This window comes from Talpa europaea, assembly GCF_964194135.1.
Source record: "Talpa europaea genome assembly, chromosome: 10".
NCBI lineage: Eukaryota > Metazoa > Chordata > Mammalia > Eulipotyphla > Talpidae > Talpa > Talpa europaea.
Window position 1 is genome coordinate 104,024,080 of NC_140077.1, and position 20,990 is coordinate 104,045,069.

Consider the following 20,990-nt stretch of genomic DNA (forward strand, 5'->3'; position numbering starts at 1 on the left):
TCAGTTCTTTTATAAAATAACTAAAACCTTCCAGTGTTTTCTGGGGAAAGGTTGCTCTGATGATCCAACAGTGTGTTTGGCAGAAAAAAAAAAATCCCTTATAAAAGTACAGGCTACTTAAGGGGACATTATTTACACAAGTACTTCAGATGTGTTTGGAGGATTCATGACAATTTCAATTCGTTCTGTTAATGATCATACTCTCCAACAACAGAGTGGTGCACAATTATGTTCAGGGCACTAATTATCCCACCTACAAATGCTATTTTTCCTCACTACTTCCCACGCAACCCCAAACTAGAATTCTATAGAAAGCCTAAGGTCAAAATACTTACCTGCTTTTGATTTTCCCATGAAATAATGCATGCCACAATGTGCTATCACTTCAAAACCCAGACTCCCTTCCTAGATTGAAAAGTAATATATGAATAACTTAAAATACAACACTACACATAAAAATCCTAATGCACTCAAATGTGAAGCAGACACTGGCCATCTCAGTGAACTTCCCTTCAACCAAAAACCAAGTAACTAGAAGGTAAGGTCCTGGTTTCCTTTAGCCTCAGATAAGAGCTCTGCACGCCTGTCACAGCAAGGTCAACCAGCGGATTCTGTACAATCACCAATGCCGGTAACTACAATCGTGGGTTAAAGAGATACCCAGATGCCTTCTGAGTTAAAGATTAATCTGAGGACATTCTTAGTGGGTGATTTTTTTTTTTTAAACACCGTACTCTAATCCTCTGAGAAACAGTATGCCCATCTATGCTAACACCTGTCACTTGGATACTTAAATTAATGTGCCATTTCTGACAAGTCTGGAAAACACAGACTTGCCACTCTGGCCCGTCCTAGAGCCTGCCTATCTGCCTGCTCCCTTGTGGGGTCACTCACTCAGGCATCTCTTGATGGGAAAAGGGACATTTCTAAAAAATCTCTTCATCTTAAAGTATAGGTGAGTGGAACTAACCTTGCATTTTGCTAACTTTAATTTTATTAACTTTCATTTCAGAAGTTTTATCTTTAAGTCTATAGCTAAACACAAGGCACTTCTAACTGTGAAACATCAACATTCATAAGTGAGAAAAATCATAAAGATGGTTGCATGAATGTCTCCTAGTGAAAAATTAGAATCCAGCGTCATACGGAGTAGCTTAGGTCAAAAAGACGCAGTAACAGTAACTAAATTAAAAGAAATAAACATTAAGAAAAAAATGAGACGGTTTGAGATAAGATCTGAACTACACACAATTTGCCCAGATTTTTAGAAAGCTTTTTCTTAACTGAGAACCTCTCAGTCTCAGAGTTGACCCACTAAGGAAATTCAAGGATAAAGAACAGTTGAGAGTCACTTACCAGGGGTCTAAAGAAAGCATTTAACAATCTAATTTACTTCAAGTCATTGCAAATATGTACTAAAAACTTGACTGTTTTCTATAGCAAGCACATGCTCTTTGCTCTATAAATTTTGGAAATAAATAAAAATGAAATCAATCTACTGGAAATACTTTAGGTCATTCAAGAACCTCAAATTACTTTATGAAAATCAGAAACTCTTTCCAAAGATTTTCATAGCCAAACAATTTATCGTCTAAGACTGGCCTAGTTATATTCTTCAATTTTTTGGACAGCCTTAAAAAACATGAGCTTATTAATTTAGTCAATGAAACCCAAACATAAGACAACTTAATAAGAAGAAAAAACAGCAATTATTACAAAAACTGCATCACACATAGTGTTGTAAAGAATACCTTAGTCGGTGCAGAGTAAATCTGTAGAGGTATTGCAAAAACAGCACCTATGTTTGTAGTCAAAAATACATGGGTAAACAGATTTATGGCAATGTCTTTAACAGCAAGTTTCAAAGAAAATATATTCCAACAGCCTGGAGGTAGAAATAAAGGGCCAGTGAAATTCAGAATCTAAAAAGAAAAGAAACAAGAGAAATTATGATTAAAATCATTATAAAGTATGACACATTCAAGTTCTCCTATACTTTGAAAAACAGAATATTACTCAGGATGATTTTCAGGTCAAAGATTAAAATGCATTTATATTTAAGTGAAACATTTTATACTTCAAATTTTTATATTCTAAATACTATTTAATAAGCCACTATTTTCAAATTTCACAAAAGTAATCATGAAATTTTCCTAAGTGGCATTTCGTAAGCATCTGCTATTTGATAATGAGTCAGGCTTATTTTTACTAAAAACAACATTTTTAGCATAAATCCTACATCATAATATTTTTGAGTAATGGAAAAACCAAATGTCCTTAAAGGACAGGTCCTGGTCCCAAGGGAGAGTGATCCTAAACGTAATTCTGAAAACATTACAAGAAAAAATATTTGTTTTAAGAATCACCTTTCAAAATGAAACACTACAAATACTACTTTCATAGCACTCGACCTTCCACAAGGCCTAAAATAGAGCAAAAGGTGGATGGAAACACCCTCTGTACCTTCACGATGTGCCTGGCTTCCTTGGAAACAAACACATGATTCACTACAAGGCGGCGGTCAAAATGGTTGCGGTACCATATGGACCAAACCCCGGAGGTGTTCTCGTGAGTCTCGAGGAGAAACTGGGCTGCGGAGGGGTCCATTCTAAAATACCTGTGAACACAGGATGTGTACACCTAAGTGTGAGAGCACCATCGGCGTGAAACACCAAAGGCAGGCGGCGCTGGGAAGCTTCCGCGAGGCCAAGCACCCTCTTTGACCCACTTGTCCCCAAGTAAAGCATCCGAAAGCTGGAGGGGAAGTGACCTGCCGAGGCAGCTCAGAGGCCACCAGAGAAAAACTGAGGACCTAAATGCACCTCAAAATCCAGAAACCCAGCGTAAGCACAGAATTCCCTATACCTGGCTGCAGGGCCCAGAGTCTGCTTCACACACTAAACCACTTGGGGCCAGGATCGCACCCTCGCACGGCCCCTCCATCACCTGAGCCATGCTGGCTATAAAAGAACTACCTAAATCCCAGAGAGCACCATGCAAATCCTATCAGTTATTCTTTTAAGTAGTTCCCAGACGGAAAAGCAAAAACACTCATTTCCAGGAAATGGGGTGAACTTACCCTTGGACCACAGGCGAGGAGAGGCAGGCTTTACGCGGGGGAGTGCTTTTGGTTTTCTTCACATCTTTAATTCCGCTGTCACAGGATGTAGCTGTTTGAGCAACAGAGAAACACAAGCAAAGGGTAAGGAGCGTGTCTTTCTTTATGCCTGAATAAAAGCAAGATCTGGGGCTTTATCGGGAACTTCTTAATTACTGTGCTTCTCTCTGCATCCATTAAAAACGTGCATCAGCTAATAACGGTAAAATCCGTTCTCCAACCCTCCTATCTATTTTTCTCTTTACTGGCTGATTGCCAATGACCCCCTCCCCTCTCTTAAACCAACCTCTCATTTCTTCTTGGGGTTGGGGAGTCAATATGTTGTGGCTTTCCTTTTACACAGATCTGTATTCCCCATAAATAAGCAGAGACACTTAGGTCTGCCAAGATGACAAAAATGAAAACGGAAACTGAGCTACATGGGGTGGAGGGACAGGAGGTGGCTTGAGCAGGAAGAGAGTACCTCTCGAAGGCAAGGAGGTGCCTGGGGTCACAAGTGGCCCATACCCCAAACAGTATGTGCAAGCTTTCCTTGAGCTGGGTCACAATATTAAATTTCCGGCACTGAATTTGAACTCCGATACTAACACCCCACTCTCTTTAATAAGCTCTATAGATGGTTTCTCCTAAAATTCAAACACTAACAAAAATTGTAAAGATGAAGTCTACCTTTCACCCCTGACTTCCCAATGATCTGAGACAAAGGAACTGCAAGCAGAGTTCTGAGCATCCTTCCAGGCCTTCTATGCACATACAAGCACAGAGATCCCCTTTCGGTGACCCCAAATGTCACTGAAATGTCAGTGTTTACATGCCATTCCCAAGGCTGCCCTTCCTATGGGCTACAGAGCACTCCCCATGCAGGTGAAGTGGAATGGAAGCAGTGTCCTAGCTAATCTGTGAATGTTTACACAATTCTGTTGTCAAATGATGTACATTTCTATGAGTATCTCTACAGATAAGTTGCTAGAAGTAAAGGAAAGCACTGGAGAGCACATGTGTGCATTTGAAATTTTTAGTTTGTATCAGTTTATACTCCAAGATCCTGTATCAGCTTATGTTCTTGTTTAAAAAAAAAATTGTGTTTTTTTTCCTTCCAATCCAGTACTGAATGCTTTAGTTAGCTTTTACTTAAATATAAGTTGGGGGGGCCTCCCCTGGTGGCATAGGCAGTTGGGCGCAGCACCATGAAGCTCTCCGCAGCCTCTGCAGCACCAGTTTGTTCCCGGCCAGCCAGCAAGGGTCCCACACAGCACGGCAGACCTCTCCTGTCTCGCCCGCTGCTCCCCTCAGCAGTGCATTTCATCAGTCTGCCTGTTCTGTTCCCTGCTCTGTCTCTGGTGAATCCTCTCACCCTCCCGCATATTTGGCCTGTACCGGTTCTTATATAAATGAATAAATAAATCTTAAAAAAATATACAAGTTGGGGGATGGAGGAAGGGTTCATATGTTCAGAATCCATTCACATGTCTATGCAGAATTCCTTTTACCTGTCAGTAGGAAGCCAGCACTAGGACTGGGTTAATCTACCAGGCACTCTGCACTCCACACAGAAAAACAAGGCAGCCCCTCCATGAATGAGTCTTAACTTTCTGGTCTTTTAAAATACCCAGTGAGTTAGCAAGCTTTGCACTTCTACAAAGTTGGCATCAACAATCATAATTTCTACCATGAGGCCTCACTGGAATATTAAGACTGCGGGGCTGAACCACACCCATTCTTGTTCTTTCAGCTTCATCTGCTGTTGCAAGTCATTTCATATAAGTGCCATCCTAACTAGCACACAAAAATTAAAAGATGATCTCCGATATTTAAAAAATCTGTACCTTTGCAAGTAAAAGAGGCAATTTTTGTAAAGTTTGTTGTAGAAGTAGGGAGGAGAACTGGTTCAAACTGCAGAGACACAGCATCCCTCTGTGAGGAGTGACGTACATCCTAGAACAAAAGAAGCCCACATTACTACTCCCAGAGGGGAGAACGGGTATCCAGTTTGAGTCAATGCTGTTAAAAGGACTGTCTGGCTCAGGTTGGAGTCACAGTGCGGCACAGCAGATGTGTCTGTGACTGGGGGGGGGGGGGGGGGGGCGGCTGACAGCCCTGATCCAACAGGGGAACAGGGTTCAGTAAGAGAACAGACACAAGTGTTTCTCTATCTGTTCTTAAAAAACCCTCAGCTCTGCAACTACATACACACTTAATGCTGAAAATGTACTGGGTGCAAGCATTTACCATTACCTGGATCCATATAAGGCTGTTTCCTGAATGTAATATGTACATATTTACCGTGGAATCATCTGTCAAAAAGAACCAGGACAATGAGATTAAAACAAAGAGCCAGCTCATCTTCACACTTTAACACAGTAGTTAAAATATCACAGCACACATTTTAATTTAAAAAATTGTAACTTCTTTCTCAACACTGCAACGGAAACAAGGATTTATTTCTATTAGGTCTTCTTCTAAGTCATAAGAAAAAGCACCCTTATAAAAAAAAGACTGATCTAGGGCCTCCCCGGTGGCGCAGCGGTTGAGCGCTGGGTTGCGAAGCTGCCCACAGCCTCTGCAGCACCAGTTTGATCCCCGGCCACCGGAGGAGGGTCCCACATGGCACTCAGACCTCTCCTGCCGCCTGCGGCTCCCCTCAGCAGTGTACTTCGGTCCTTCTGCCTGCTCTGCTCCCTGCTCTGGCTCTGGTGAATTCTCTCGCCCTCCCGCGCTTCTGACTGTACCCAGTGCTTGTATAAATAAATAAATAAATCTTTAAAAAAAAAAAAAGACTAATCTACCCAGCCAGGCTCTCTCAATGATGAACTGCCAGCCGAGAAGGTCTGAGTGTGGGGTCACACTACTACAGCTCGAGGTGAAACTAACCAGCTGGACAGAGTAAAAAAAAGGCCAGGCTCTCTGCTGACCAGCAGCCCCTCATTTCCTTATTTACAGAACCACACTTAGGAAAAACGAAACCCTTGAATTTCAAATACAGTCTTCCTTTCAACCCTCACCAGCAGAAATTCTCCTCAGGGGCCTGGGCTCTTCTCTACATTGATGGCCACCTGAGGACAACCAAAAACTAGGACCCCAAGAACAGAAAAGTTCTGCTGCTGACCTAGCAGGACTATGACCAATTCAGAGGGCCAGAGAGGAAATGAATTGTGACTGCCAATTAAGACTGCCAATATGAAGCTGTATTTTGGTACCATTTATTTCTCTGAATAAGTATATATGTAAATACACACACACACAGAGATATGAATGTAGCAGGACAGTCTTGATAGCCATCAGATAACAGCAAGCTCCACATGACTAATGTCATGGGTCATATATGTGTCTCCTACAAAAGTTCTTAGAAACTTAAACTGATGAATTGGGTTATTCTTGGTAAGCAAGACACAATTTTCAAAGACAAAGTTCCTTGAAATGAACTCTAAAGCTCACGTTACCCTGTCTTGTCAGGTAACCAGAACAACCAGCATCCAAACATATTGAAAATGCAAAACAAGTAAAAATCAGAATCAACAGGCCAAGTATAAACAAGAGGCACACTACGGCAGGGGCGGAGGGAGAAGGGATTAGGATCAATACAGGGGGGGGGGGAATTTTACTGGGACTATAACCAAGATGAAAATGCATACATTGTACAAAAATGAAAAATGATTTAAAAAATTGCAAAACAGCCTGATTTAGTCCCCTGAGCATCTGCAAATCAGTAAGATGGGAACAAAGGACACAGGACTTCAGCTGCCTCATGAATATTTCCATTAGGCTGCTCCCCATTTCATTTGTTTACTATCTTCAGAACACGAGGAAAAGATTTCCAAGGAAACTCAGAATAGTCTGCAATTGCCACTTAACTGACTTCAAAATAACACGGCCTTCCTGGCAGTGTCAGGCTGAAAAGCAGTTGCTCTCTCCACCTTGTAAGGCCAGGCCCCTAGCTGTGGACAGCGAGGACACACACGAACTACAGGTAAATGCTAGAGCCAGCTCATCAAAATAAACAATAATGACAAAACTGTAAAGAGTCCACCTACCTGAGGTCTCAGATTTCTCTGTAGCTACGTAAACAATAGAGAGATGATCTAACAAATCTTGTGTGTTTTCTTCAAACTCTTTTGAGGAGTTTTCCATTGTTACAATTATGCTCATTTGTAATCGCAAAACATCATCAGATTCCAGATAACAACTCTGAGATTGGAAAGATGGGGGAGGGAAGGAAAAACTCAAAAAGTCATCTCAACTCTGTGAGTCTGGATTTAACAAAGAGGAAAGATTTAAGGGAAGGGCATGTGTATATCTGAGAAGAGCATGGGCTGTTTTATATTTTATTTCTGAACAAAGACACAGAAAAGAAGGCAGGGAGGAAACACTACATTTTCCACTTTACCTTTAATTGCTGACACACTTTATTATGTAAACTGCATTCCAGTTGCACCTGCAAGAGGCTAGTATTAGTGGTTTCCACCTAAAAGAAGAAAAAAAAGAAAGGGAGAATTTAAAAAGGAAGGAAAAGGCTCAATCTAGCATTAATAGTAAACAATCTATCACTTATTCAGAAATGAACTTGATCCATTAATTTTATTCATTCAAAAAATAGTTCAGTATTTTTGCTAGGTATTATTCGATTTACTGGAAATACAACAGAGAGCGAAACGAAAATAAATCTGTCGCTGAGCTTACATCCTAATGGAAATCATCCGCTCTCCCCTGGGTAACATGAAAATTCCTATTATGGCAAAAAGCAGTTACAGATGTTCTAAATATACACAAAGACACTGGCTTTTGGCATTTCTTACACTTTTTGAACATGTTGTTTAAACATAAGAATCTACTTTGAAAGTGGGTTCACCCAGTAATAGCCAACTAGTTGTTTTCATGAGTGTCTTCCATCGGCAGAGTGGCCTTCCATGCCATGACAAAACCAAAAAGGGACATCCAAAATGCAACTGGCCATCGTTTTTAATACATGGAAGAACTACAGAGGACAGGGACAAAGGTCTAGAAGAATGCAGAATTTTGTCAAGGTCAAAGATTACCTGGGATGATACTGACCAACCTGAAAGACCAGGAGAGGCAAAGGCCACCAAGGACATGGTGACCTGGTGGGCAGGTGGGGTTCACTAAAATGCTGGTGGTGCAGCACATGAATCTAAAGGACCTGGGCCATGGGGCCTTCCTGGTGGTGCAAGGGATTAAGCACAGTACTGTGAAGCAATCCGCAACCTCTGCAGCATGAGTTCAATCCCCAGGCAGGGAGGTGACCCACATGGTGCAGCAGGCCTCTCCTGGCTCACCCCCTGCTCCCCTCAGCAGTGTATTTCAGTCAGTTTGCCTGTTCTGTTCCCCACTCTGTCTCTGGTGAATCCTCTCACCCCCCACACCTATGGCCTGCACCCCAATTCTTGTATGCATAAATAAATAAATCTTAAAAAAATTAAATGAAAGGACCCAGGCCAGGTGACCACTTCGCCGTCCACATCCTGATTATAAAAGGCAGTGTGGGGAAATGAGGGGCCATCAGGACCCCTGGGCAGCACGAGACATGCCCACACCATAGCTGCCTTGACCACGAATATTCACTCCAGGGAGGGTGGTATTAAGCAGAGTCCCAGTTATGTTTACTACATTAGATTTATCAGAATTACCCAAGTACATTTAACAAAAACACATTTTTAACTATTTCAGTTGCCATTGAGGGGGGAAACAAAGAATAGCTCCACTTTAAAATGCAGTAAAAATATTTAAGGAGTTTAACCAAGCTTGTAAACAGAACCAGACATTAAGACTCTCTTAACAAATTGCTGCCTGGATCTGCCAGGCTTAAAAAGAATCATCTGATTTGCAAACTGAACTAAGCTCCTAAGAAACAACTGGAGTTTTAAATGCTTCTTTCTGTGGGTGAGGCCACCATCAGAGATAATAATAAACAGAAAGAGGCACTACTCTCTGGCATTGTTTTAATCAAAGTCATACAAGACCTCTCATGGCCAAATGCAAGCAAACCTCTCATTTGGCCTGATCCTTCTGCCCCAGGTAGCACCACTAGCCATTGTCCTTGGTTACTCTCCTTTCTGTCTCGCTCCCTTGCTGGCTGGTTCTTGGGGATACCCTATACCCCACTTTTCAGCCTCTTCACTTTTCTTGAGGAGTTCTCCTGACATGCACTTGTCTTTTACACGCCCATCCAAGCACTCCTCATCATGCTGCAACAGTGTGTTCACGGTCTGCCTTCTGCAGGTTTCATTCAAGTCTGACGCTTTTGCCGCAAGGCTGACCACGTAACTGGCCCTCAGTACAAAGCCGGTGATGGGTAAAAGCGGGCACACAACTGCCTATGCTGATAAGCTTGAAAGGGTGAGAGACTAAAACTTATAAACAGTGGCTACAAAATAGAAGATTATATCAAAACCTGATGTGTGGCATGGGCTTCATTCTGAAACTTAGCCCCAAAAAGTTAAAAAAAAGAAGCCATAAACATACCTGCAACATGTACATTTAGAACTGATGTTTTAAAATTTGAATAGGACTTAACCTGGCAACTATCATCCCTAAGATATATCTTCAAATGTTGAGCCCATGTTTCAGTTCAAGATTATGATTTTAAACATTAAAAAATCCTATTTGCACAGTGATTTGATGTGATAAAGTCTATTTCTTGTCATTTTTTGTAAATTTCTAGATGGATGAACTTATAATTCACTGCTATAGGATTTTTCTCTTAATTTCTCTTAATTGAAAGCATAACCACAACCTTGCAGGATATATTTCAGGACCCCACAAGGGGGAGTCCCAGCACCTACAAACTACCCCTGAAGCATATGAATCTTTCTCAAAGAGAAATTTAAATGCCGGTGTCTTTCTCAAAAGTACGAAACTATTGTATATTGACTTTAAAAAGGAAAACATAATCGAAAAATGAGCTCCTTGGGACAACCACACACATGGGGTTACAAGTACCCCTGAATGAACCCAACCACAGGCCCTGGTTCTGACAGTTATCCAGGAGGATGCTTGGACAGATTACAAATGAAAAAAGCCTACTTCTCTATTTTTAAATCTCCCACACATTAATTCATAATTACAAACAGTTGATTGATAAATTTTTCAGATGAAAGACTATCTCTATAAACAATTTTAATTCCTTAGCAGTTTTCACATAAAGCATATGTTAAAAATGCATACTTTAAAGTGTGGGGGAAGGTGGTTTGGAGGGGGTTAAGTGACTTATCAGACTTAGACTTAGCAAATACTCTCATGTCAGTGAGTAGAAAAACAGAAAGAAAAAAAAAAGGTCTCTTCAACATGGAGTACTGTTTTCAAATAAATCAAAATCGTCCAAGATTATCCCTCCTGAGCACTTAAAAGCCTAAACACTCTCCAATGTGGAAACAGATTTTAGGAAAGACAATGCAACAGTCAGGAAAATAGCAGCATTAAGACCTCTTTTCAACACCATGATTCCCAGAGTTCCATGGTGAAGGGGAAATGGAATGAGAGGGGGGGAAATCACCTTCCTCTACTTGCTAAGAATCTGTTCTTTGTGTACAGGGTAGAGACAAGAGTGTGCTTTTGTGGGACTGTGCACAACAAAACAGAAAGGACAAGGGTCAACATACAGTTCTAAGTCCCATTAGATGACTTATGTTAGCAAGAATAAACCACGTCTGAGCAGGAGAGCTGGTCTCCAAGAATGCACAACGCATTTACCCAAACAGAATGAACACGAGCCTTGTAGTGACCACACAGGAACACCTCTCATGTAGGGAAAATAACTTGTGAATATAAAAGAACTACCTAAATCCCAACCCTAAATTGTATTTTTCTCCTGTCTCTGCCCTTTCACAGCTCCGAATGATAATGTTAAGTCTCACACAAGTCAATCTCTTACGCTGCATGTATGTCAATAAGACCCCAGATTCCAGATTCCAGATGCCAGATGCCCAGCCCCTGAGCTCCCTGTACAGTTTGATACAGCAAATCATTATGTATAACAGAAGCACTTTCTTGGGTCCCTGCCATACAACACTCAACTCTACAGCCAAGCCCTGACTTTAATGCTTTCTGTGTAACAGACTCAGCTGCGTTCAGCCTTGAGGACGGCACTACCCTTACGCAAACAAGAACCCCTTCAGAGAGACTGTGGGTTTGGGTCAAAAGCAACTCAATAAAGTGAGCACTGCAATAAAGCAAATCACGTGGAATTTTTTTTTTTTTGGTTTCCCAGTGCTTATAAAAGTTCTGCTAACACTACAGTCTACTAAGAGTGCAACAGTATTAGGTCTTTTAAAATTTATATATCTTAATTACAAAATACTATATTGCTAAAAAATACAAGATGACATGAATACATGATGTTTACTGACCAACTTGTCCAATGTAGAGTTGCTGCAAACCTACAATTTGTGTTTTTAAAAAAGCTCTGTCTGCAAAGCACAATAAAGCCAAGTGCAATAAAAGGAGACATGTCTGTAATAAACAGGACTGAGTTTCAACTCTCAACTGTGTTTCAATCCTTAAGCAACTTAAGTTACCTTTCTGTCTCAGATATTTAACAAAACCAACCTGCAAAAGCCAGGCTCACTCCCAAGTAACTTGTTAAAACCTAGGAACTGGCTGGAATGAGTCTTTGCGTTTTAAGGGAAAAGAGGCCGTAGCAATGTGGAACATTTTTTTCTTTGTCTGTTTAGAAAAGGCAGTGTGGCCAAGTGCCTTTGCCATCAACATAGAATCAGGATGAAATGCTGCCATTTGCCATGATTTGCTTTATTGCAGTGTTTGCTTTACTGAGCTGCTCTTGACCCAAACCCACAGTGTCTCCCTGTCACTTTGGGGACATCCTCTCGCCAGCCTTCCCAAGACTTAGCTTCATGTTCTGTAAAACAACGAATGAACCCACATTGGTGTGAGAGCAGCAGTGAGTCAGCACTGCCAGCCATGGGGCGCACAGCAGGTCCCAAAAAGAAGGATTACTATTTTCACTTGTTCATGCACAATGAACTTATTAAATTGCAAACTTCCACGACGAATCATTTCAACGCTTTCTAGGAAGCATTTTTTCCCACATGGAAGTTGTTAGGGGAGAAACTCCTCTTCCTCACACCTTTGTTTTCAAAGAAAAGAGGGGTTTTTTCCTGAAATACTCCAGTTCTTGTTGTCTTATTGAACAATTGGTTCAGACACCACAAGAGAAGTGTCTTGGGCAGCACACCCCTCCCACCCCTGCACCAGGCCAGGAACCCTGGTAATCTGGAGAACAAGTTAACACTTTGACGTGGAGACTTTTACTCCAATCTGGACCCAGCAGCACTGGGCCGCTCCCCGGTCGGCACACTTGGAGCGGGAGCTGAGCTGGCTTCCAGCTACTCCGCCCCCGGCTGGCGGTACCAGGGAGCCACGCACAACTTCACCTCGGAAGGTGGGTCATGGGGCGTGTGTTGGCTCTGTCCAAAGCTATTTTTGTATAACTGGATGCGGTTGGGCCTTCAGTAAACGGCAATTGGGTCCCAAAGGCCTGGCTCAGAACTTGACGCTAGGCCCAGGCTCAGCAAAGCTCAGGCTTTATGAAGCAGGTGCTGCAGCCTGACCTTGACCAAGAAGGCAGTTTTCACCTACGTCGGCACGGCCATGGCAGGGAACAGGCTGTGAAGGAAAGGGTGCTGCTGTGGAAGACAGTGTGGTTAGGTCTCAAAAATTTACACAGACTCATTGGATGACCCAGCAATTTTACTTCCACAAAGTATGAGGGCCTCAAACAGGTATTTGTCCATGCATTTACACAGCACCATTAGTCACAATAGCCACGGGCGGAGACAGCCCCAAGTGACCAGGCAAACATGCACATTTGATGGACTATTGGTCTTGAAAGGGAAGAAATCCTAACAGGCTACAATGTGGGTGGGCCTTGGGACATGATGCCAGATGAGCTAAGAAGCTGGTTCCATTGTTAGAGACAGCATCACTTTCCTGAAGGATGGGGGGCAGGAGAGGACAACACATGCTGGAGGCCCAGCCCAGGGCTGCAGAGAAAGCAGGGGCCCTCATACCCTGGAGGAAGACGGGGTGTGACCACCAAGGTGGTTAAGCTTCCAAAGTGTCAAGAGCAGCCCCCCTACAGGAGTGTGCCGAGAACAATGAACCACTTGAAATAGGTGGGGTGTCAAGTGGCCAATCTCCCCGAGAAGTGGGGCCGAGAAGCCTCAGAGAGGCCACAGTCAGCAGCAGTTGGGACCACAGTGTGCACGGGGCTCAACAGCCACTGCATGGCCATCAGCAGCACAGCGCCAGGTGCAGACACCAGGATGCCCCGCAGACAGCAGACGAAGGTCAGATCCAGTGCCTGGGTGAGTGGACAGGGGTACCTCCCAAGCCCCAAGTATCCAAATTCACCTCCTAATAGCTCCCTGTCCCCATCAAGAGTAAGTACAAAGGTCTTGGACTCTGAGCGCAGGGTACAAACTGAATGTGAAACCGAGGCGATGCTCTCTCCACCCTCCGTCCCCTCTTTGCTGAATAGGAAGTACTATGAATAGTTTTGCTTAGAATTAGTGCCTTGTGCGGTGAATGGGGAGAACAGGTTTTCCAAATTTGGTAGAAGTAAGGTTGATAATCTGATCTTCTTCTGTGTCTGGTTACGATTTTACACTTGGTGAGACTTAGTATTGAATTACTCTGACTTGGGAAGTCACATATATTCTAGCAAGAGCAAGCCCAGGCTGTAGCTGCAGAAGGTTCCCCAACTGCACACAAGACTGGACAACCTCTCTGTGTAGTGTAGCTTTGGAGCAAATTACTAATGAATTATTCTAATCTACCTCAGAGTTTTCCAGGGGCAAACGCAACAATGGTCCCCAGCAGTCCAAGGGGGGTGTGAGGGCCGAGGAGCTGGTATAGGTGGAAGGAGGGACAGGCTTTGGAAGGGGGGAAAGCACAGCTGATCTCCTAGTCAGAGAGCGAGAGCCACATACTTAATGAAAAACAGATGACCCTGGGGTGAAGTGTCAGGAAGGAAGGGATGTAAGGAAGGGTTCTGCCCTAAGGACCGAGACACTTCCTGCCTCTCCCCCTGCAGGTAGAGGGAGTTGCCTGCTAGAGAACAGCAAATAAAGATTCCACAATGTAGGCAGGGGTGAGTAGGGCAGGGCATTGGGAGGAGCTGGTTTTCCTTCTTCAGACAAACTTCCCTTCCAGAGGTCACCCCAAGCATGACACCAAGGGGCAGGGAGTTGGCAACTGTGGTTCTCTTACTTACTCAGCTGGCAAGAGGAGATGGCCTGTCCGTGACACACTTAAGTGGCACTTAAATCTCTAACTCCTGATTCTCACAGATCCACTACTTCAAAACCTGGCCAGGAAGAGAGGTGTTATTTATTGGGCATCTTCAAGTCTTCCAATAAAGTTTCTAGAATATTCAAATAAAATGTCTGTTTAAAAGAAGTCAACAAAGACTCCTGTCTCTTAACTTCATGAAAGCTGAGATTATGATTTCTTCCTTTTTAAGCTCATTTATTTAATACCAAGCACGTAAGTGGCCAAGTCTTGCCAAGTGTCAAGAAGGCAAATATTGACTAGAACATCCTATCCTGCTCCTAAGGAGCTTATTTATAGTCCTTGTAAAGGAAACCATATGCATTAAAACAAAACCTTTTGAGAAGTGTATTTACTAAGTTGGATGCTCTAGGGAGGGGGAAAAAAAAAAAAAGGAATGAAAGAAGGGACAGGAAACTGTCCCAGGAGCCATGACAGCAAAGATTACAGAGGAGCCAGGCAGGAGGATGGAAGCACTGGTGCCTTAGAAGGAGGGAAAAGGCCCTCACTCCTTGGGATTCCTCTTCCTGATGCTGCCTTCCTTTCTCACACTCACCAACGCGCTCTCTCGCCTTCCTCTCTCTCCCCTTCCGAAGTTTCCTTTCCACTGCAGCAATCTCTGAGGTTCCAATGATAAAAAGAAAACGCTACATCTCTAAGTAATCTCTTGCTTCTAAAAGTGATGTTCAGAGATAGGCCCAGGGCAAATAAAACAAAGGCACATATTTACCTAAAACACAAGTCATAACTCTGCAGAGTCTGACAATCTCATTTTTATGTAAAAAGAGATCAAACAACCTTTATCAAGCGCAGACACGTAAGTGCACTCCGGTCGCACAGGGCATGCAGGAATCCTCAGCTCCTGCTCAGAGATGTTGTCTTCATGTAATTATGGAAGAGGAGCAGGAAACAGGGCAGCTGCAGAGGCTGGGCACAGGTCCGTGGTCTGGTTTTCTATCTCCATACCCAGATTAGACTTGGGCAACTTATGGTAAATGAGAAATGTGTGCCTGAAGGTCTCCGTGACTGAACACGCTTTCCTTGTCTTCCCGTACCGCCTTTGCAGCCTCCCTTCCAGATGGGCCACATTTCACTGACTGACCATCACCTCAGGAGGCAAGCAGTAGGGAAGCCACTTGGGGCTCCCGCCCCACCGCCTGACAGGCTCCCCTATGGACAGGGCTGCAGCCCTGGCCCAACAAGACACGTGGGCCTGGCGTCACCACTCCAGAAGTGAAGGCTGTGCCAGTCTTTAAAGGTTAGGCAATCCCAGTCTGAAATGGGTTCGCAGCACACAGAACACCCGGAAATAACCTCTCCTTTACTCGATCGAGTAACAGAATAGCCTGACAGGTGCTTCATTCACTCACTCACAGAAAAAGGACCGAGGGGAAGTGGCAAAATACTCACTAGCCCTGGTTACCTCTGCCTAGCGGGCTGTGGTCTCGGTCTGTCTTCTAGTTTTCAACCTCTGTATTTTCCTGTTTTCTTACAGTATATCGTAATTTCTAATAGTCACACTTGCTCTTTTAGACAATTCGATACGATGACACCAAATCTGAACACACGTGTAGTCGCCTTTACTGGGTGGGGCCGTGCGGGAGTCAAGGGCTTTCCTCTGACTTAAAACGTCTGGTTTCCCATTTTGCCTCGTGATCCCATTGTTAGCAATATAGCATCACCATAGTTCCAATAACAATAACTTAACTTCTTTCAAATCTCAAAACGAGCTGACTGCACCCATGTATGCCAGATCTGGAGACAACGCCAGTTTCAAATATTCCATTTTACCCAAATAAGTCACTGAAACACTCAAGTCTCAATAGCTTACATTCCAAACTATTTGGAAATAAATATTAAAAAAATAAGATCTTTTGCTTTTTCACAAAAGCATGTTACATTTTACATGTTACATTTTTACATGTTACATTCCACCACACGCTTTATGGTTACCACCAGAGAAACCATAGTGGGCTGACTCAAGCCCGCTGAATCAAGCTCTAAAAAAATGTGGCAGAGAAGAAGCCAGGACCTTTAGAAGAGATGGGGTCACCTGGACCTAACCCCCAGTTCCCTGTGTACAATCATCCACTGTCAGACATTTCTACAGAAGCATCAGAAGTGTAAGTTAGAAGAACTACTTACTGTTCTACTCTCTTGAAATACTCAAATTTACCACATCCTTATTCTACTGTTGAGCCTTGAAAATATTTCTATTTTTTGCCATTATAAACATATCCCCCCAAAAAAACCCAAGATTTTATTTGCATTTATTTTTCATGAATCATGAAATTCATGATCATGAATAATGCCTCGTCAGTGGATATGAAAATCACTACAACACTTACTATACGTACAGGAGAAACTCTAAAGCACACTGGCCAGCCCTGCCCAGGCCTGGCTCCGCCCTTGGTCTCTGCCAAGTCAGTTAACTTCAAGTCCTGGCCACAGTCTCTAAAGTGAGAATAGGCCTGGGAGCACATGTGCTGAAGGTCAAAGTGGTGACGTGGTGCAAAGCTACACAAATCACAGATGTTACAACAGGTAGATAAGTTCTTTGAGGATGAGATTCCCACTGATCTATCAATCTATGAAAAGCCCTCAATGCACTAAACATTAAGATTATAAAAAAGGAAACAGCTCTTGCCCATAGCCTCATGGAAGGGCAGCAAAAAGTGACACACAGGATGCTAAAATCCTAAAAATTATCCATCTGGAGGCAAATTCCCAGACATTTCATGACAGGTGAATTAATTCTGCTTGTACCTCCCCGCCCTAGAATGAAAGATCTAGGAAGACAAAAAGCCTAGGCCGGGCCACCCTGGTGGCGCAGCGGTTGAGCACTGGATTGCGAAGCTGCCCGCGGCCTCTGCAGCGCGGTTCGATCCCCGGCTGCTCCCCGGCCAACAGAGGAGGGTCCCTCATGGCGCGCAGACCTCCCCTGCCGCCCGCTGCTCCCCTCAGCAGTGTACTTCGGTCCTTCTGCCTGCTCTGCTCCCCGCTCTGGCTCTGGTGAATTCTCTCACCCTCCCGTGCTACTGACTGTATCCAGTGCTTGTATAAACAAACAAATAAATAAATAAAATAAAATAAATCTTTAAAAAAAAAAAAAAAAAAGCCTAGGCCAATGCCAGGCCTCTAGCGGATGCTCCGCATGACCACAAGGTGAAGGCCGTCCAGGTACGATGCCGCATGGAAATTCCAAGCAATTTTCTAAAGCAGTTCTTCACTTACTAATCTGAAAAGAAGATAAGTTGGCAAAGCCCAAAATACATTAGCTCAAGAGATTTTCCTTTTCATAAAATCATAGTTACAAGAACATATGGATGACCAAAGAGGGAAAATGGTCAACCCTAGGCCTATTAATGAAAGACACATTAGAGGAATTTTAAGGTACCATTCCATGCCATTTCTTTCCACTGAGTCCCACCCAGACAAGGGGTGGGGGGCCCCACAGTCAGGCATTCCCTGAGCGACATCATTACAGGTGACCATGGAGGTTCTGTCTTCCTGGAAAGCAACCTGGCAAGATTTAACAAGCTCTGCAAAACAATTCAACTAACTACAGAAACTTTACAAAATATATACCCCAAGGAAACAGGCAATCCAGGAGGGAAATAAAGAAAATTAAAAAATATACACATGGCTAATGGCAATAATCTTGAGAAACTGGCCAACATTTCAAATATCCAACAACAGGGCCAAGCAAACTGTGAGATATCAACCTGGCGGCCACATGGCTGTTCAAGAGACACCTGTGAATCCTACTGACATTTCACACACCTATATTATTTCTATATATCTATCGGACTTTTTCAAAAAGGTAAACACAGTAAAATGCCAACTTTATGTAAAAAGGGATGCATGTACCCTGAAAAAGAGAAGTAAATTTAGCCAAGTTTGGTGTTGACTAGCATTCAAAACATATCTGTTAAAATGACCTGTGTCTGTGAGAGCTGGATGCTCTGGACCTGGGGGAGTGGAAAATAGGCGTTCGGAAGCTGCTCTGCAGACCCTTCCGTGGAAATTCTGCGAGTCCCGACTCCAGACACCTGTGGGGAGAAAGAGTCTTAAAGCACATCTGCCATAATGTAAAAAATATATTTCCAAAGGAAATATGCATTCCTCACGCTGGCCTTTCAGACTCTCCCCAGTAAAATTACCCTATTTATCTTTTTTCTGCCACAAATGCAAAAAGAAAAACTTGCTGTATTTAACCTAAATGTTCTTCATTGTAGTAAGTCTTCTCAGAGATAAATTGTCGGATATAGGACCATGTGTCTAATGGAACCCAGTAAGAATTAATCACCAAGGTGACAGATCTTGGCACTTAAATGACTTGATGCCACATCCTATTAAATAAATGTCTTGGGTACCACTTAAGGGAAAGATTCACAACTATGCTTGTAAAAACAAAAAGATTCTTCCTCCTTCCTCCCTCCTCCCTAGGGCCCTGAGCAGTAAGATAAAATAAAAGCTGTAAGCCTCCCAAGAACTGGCCTCCAAGCACCCAATTCATGTCCTGATCAGACATATTCCTGAGCCCAGGAGGGGAGGAGGCAGAAATCACCAGACTGTCCTTGCAGCTCCCTCCTGCTGGGCTGTTTGCGAAGGGAGAGTTGTGAATTTTGAAAGCCTGCTCTATTTTATACTAGAAAACTGTATGATCACTGTCTCTTCTTTTTTTTTTAAATATTAAATTTTTTTATTAAGGTAATCTCGGTTTACAATACTGTTTAAGTTTTAGGTGTGGGGAGGTGAGAGGATTCACCAGAAACAGAGTGGGGAGCAGAATGGACAGATCTACTGAAATACACTGCTGAGGGGAGAAGCAGGGAGAGAGGAGAGGTCTACTGCACCCTGCGGGTTAGCTTCCTGGCCAGGGATTGAACTCATGCCACAGTGTCTGGTAATAGCTTGATAGTGCTGAGACAACCCTGAGTCACCAGGGAGGCCCTAGACCTATTTTAATATTTTGAGAAACTCCATACTGTTTTTCCCCAATTTCTTCCTTTTGTTCTACTTCCCTACAATGACCCTCCAAGGTCTGTACTGAGGGAAGCCAGCGGAGTGAGGCACTTGAGGGGGAAGGCAGGTGGGCTGAAGAGCACTGACACCCTTACATATTAATGACCTAAGGCAGGTGGCAACATTTCCAACAGTCGCCTTTAAACTACCTAAATCCCTTTGCTAAGTCAGCAGCCAAACTCAGTGACCAAAAGACTTTACTTACATGATAGGAAAGGACTCCATCAGAGGAGGTATTAATAAATAAAGAACTTTCAATGCTTCCTTCTTCAGTAGGTAAGAAAATAATTCTGAAGGAAGTCTTCCCCATTGCTGGAATTACCTGCAAGAAAGGTATCACATTAGTCATCTGGACTGGCACTCCCGCGTCCAGTGACCTTTATCTGACGCAGTTCCAGCTTTACTTAAATACAGAGAACAACCCATGTCCAAACGTGCCGATATTTAGTGAAAGTCAGAGGTGGCAATGTTCTGGACAGACGGTCATGAACAAAATCCTGGGTTCATCCTCATACCTTAGTCCCAATATTTAAAACCAAAACAGTGCATCAGGTGGGTAAAAGAAATAAAATAAAATCCACTAGCAATTGGGCTCTCCAATAAGAGGTAAGGACTACTGAAATTAGAACAATTACGAGACCAGGGTTTCAAGCTCTGTGTTATGTACAAATTAGCTTCATGGGGATCCATTTACTTCCTCTTAGTACTGTATTTAGAGAAGGGTCCTGTCTGCTTTGGCAGGTTCCCCAGGTGTTGAGCTCATGACCATGACCTTGTATCTTAATAAGAAGCACCATCACTGAGGGCTTCAGCACTTGCAGATGTGTCAAGACAAATATTAAGTTTCTTTAACCAGGAATAAGTCATATTAATAAATACATTGCTACCTAGGGTAGACTCTTTAAGCTTTTTTCCTCCATATTACTGTCAATGCCATGAAAATGATGAAGATCAACAACTGAAAAACTAAATGCTAAAGCAAACACTCAGAAGGAAGAGTTTGGGTAGCAGAAAATGGGGAGACAGGGCGCAGAAAGTGAAAAATGTCAGGGCCAAAGAAAGCAAGAAAGGCTGGCAGGCTGCCACGCATAGTTTCCAAGAGCACATCAACACTTACCCTGCAATGAACAGGAGGCACATGAAAATGTCTAGCAGCTGTAAACACTGAATTCACCACGACTTCACTCTCCCGACTAGGGTTATAAGCATAGAGAATCTTTGCTGCCGGATGACCCAGGAACCTAGTTGGAAAACAAGGGGGAAAGCAACGTAGTGTGTGGTTAGAAAGAGCAAGATAGAAGGACACACAGGCACGTACGCTAAAAACCCAGAAAGCAGCTGATGTTCATAAGTTAAAAGCAACAATGGTCAAATGCTGTTGTTAATAAGATACATAATCCTCAATGGTTCAAAGAGAAAACCCCCTATCCTTTATAAGAGGCACATCAACCCATAGTAACACCCTACTGGTTTCATGTTAGAATTCATTCCATCTGGGGCCTCCCTGGTGGCGCAGTGGTTGAGCACTGGGTTGCGAAGCTGC

At 43.1% G+C, this 20,990-nt stretch overlaps 1 protein-coding gene across 2 annotated transcripts in view; it reads right to left on the minus strand.

Moving 5' to 3' along the window:
• Positions 1–20,990, minus strand: part of TMEM131L (transmembrane 131 like) — a gene marked incomplete at both ends in the record, with an annotated part of 134,833 nt that overhangs the window by 35,405 nt on the left and 78,438 nt on the right. For both annotated transcript variants that reach the window (XM_084246177.1, XM_084246176.1), the window contains 11 exons: positions 336–405; positions 1,752–1,922; positions 2,464–2,617; positions 3,080–3,170; positions 4,945–5,053; positions 5,354–5,412; positions 7,150–7,303; positions 7,503–7,580; positions 18,361–18,471; positions 19,653–19,769; positions 20,565–20,688. In XM_084246177.1, the coding sequence (XP_084102303.1) occupies positions 336–405; positions 1,752–1,922; positions 2,464–2,617; positions 3,080–3,170; positions 4,945–5,053; positions 5,354–5,412; positions 7,150–7,303; positions 7,503–7,580; positions 18,361–18,471; positions 19,653–19,769; positions 20,565–20,688 (1,238 nt within the window). The remainder of the gene's footprint in view (positions 1–335; positions 406–1,751; positions 1,923–2,463; positions 2,618–3,079; positions 3,171–4,944; positions 5,054–5,353; positions 5,413–7,149; positions 7,304–7,502; positions 7,581–18,360; positions 18,472–19,652; positions 19,770–20,564; positions 20,689–20,990) is intronic.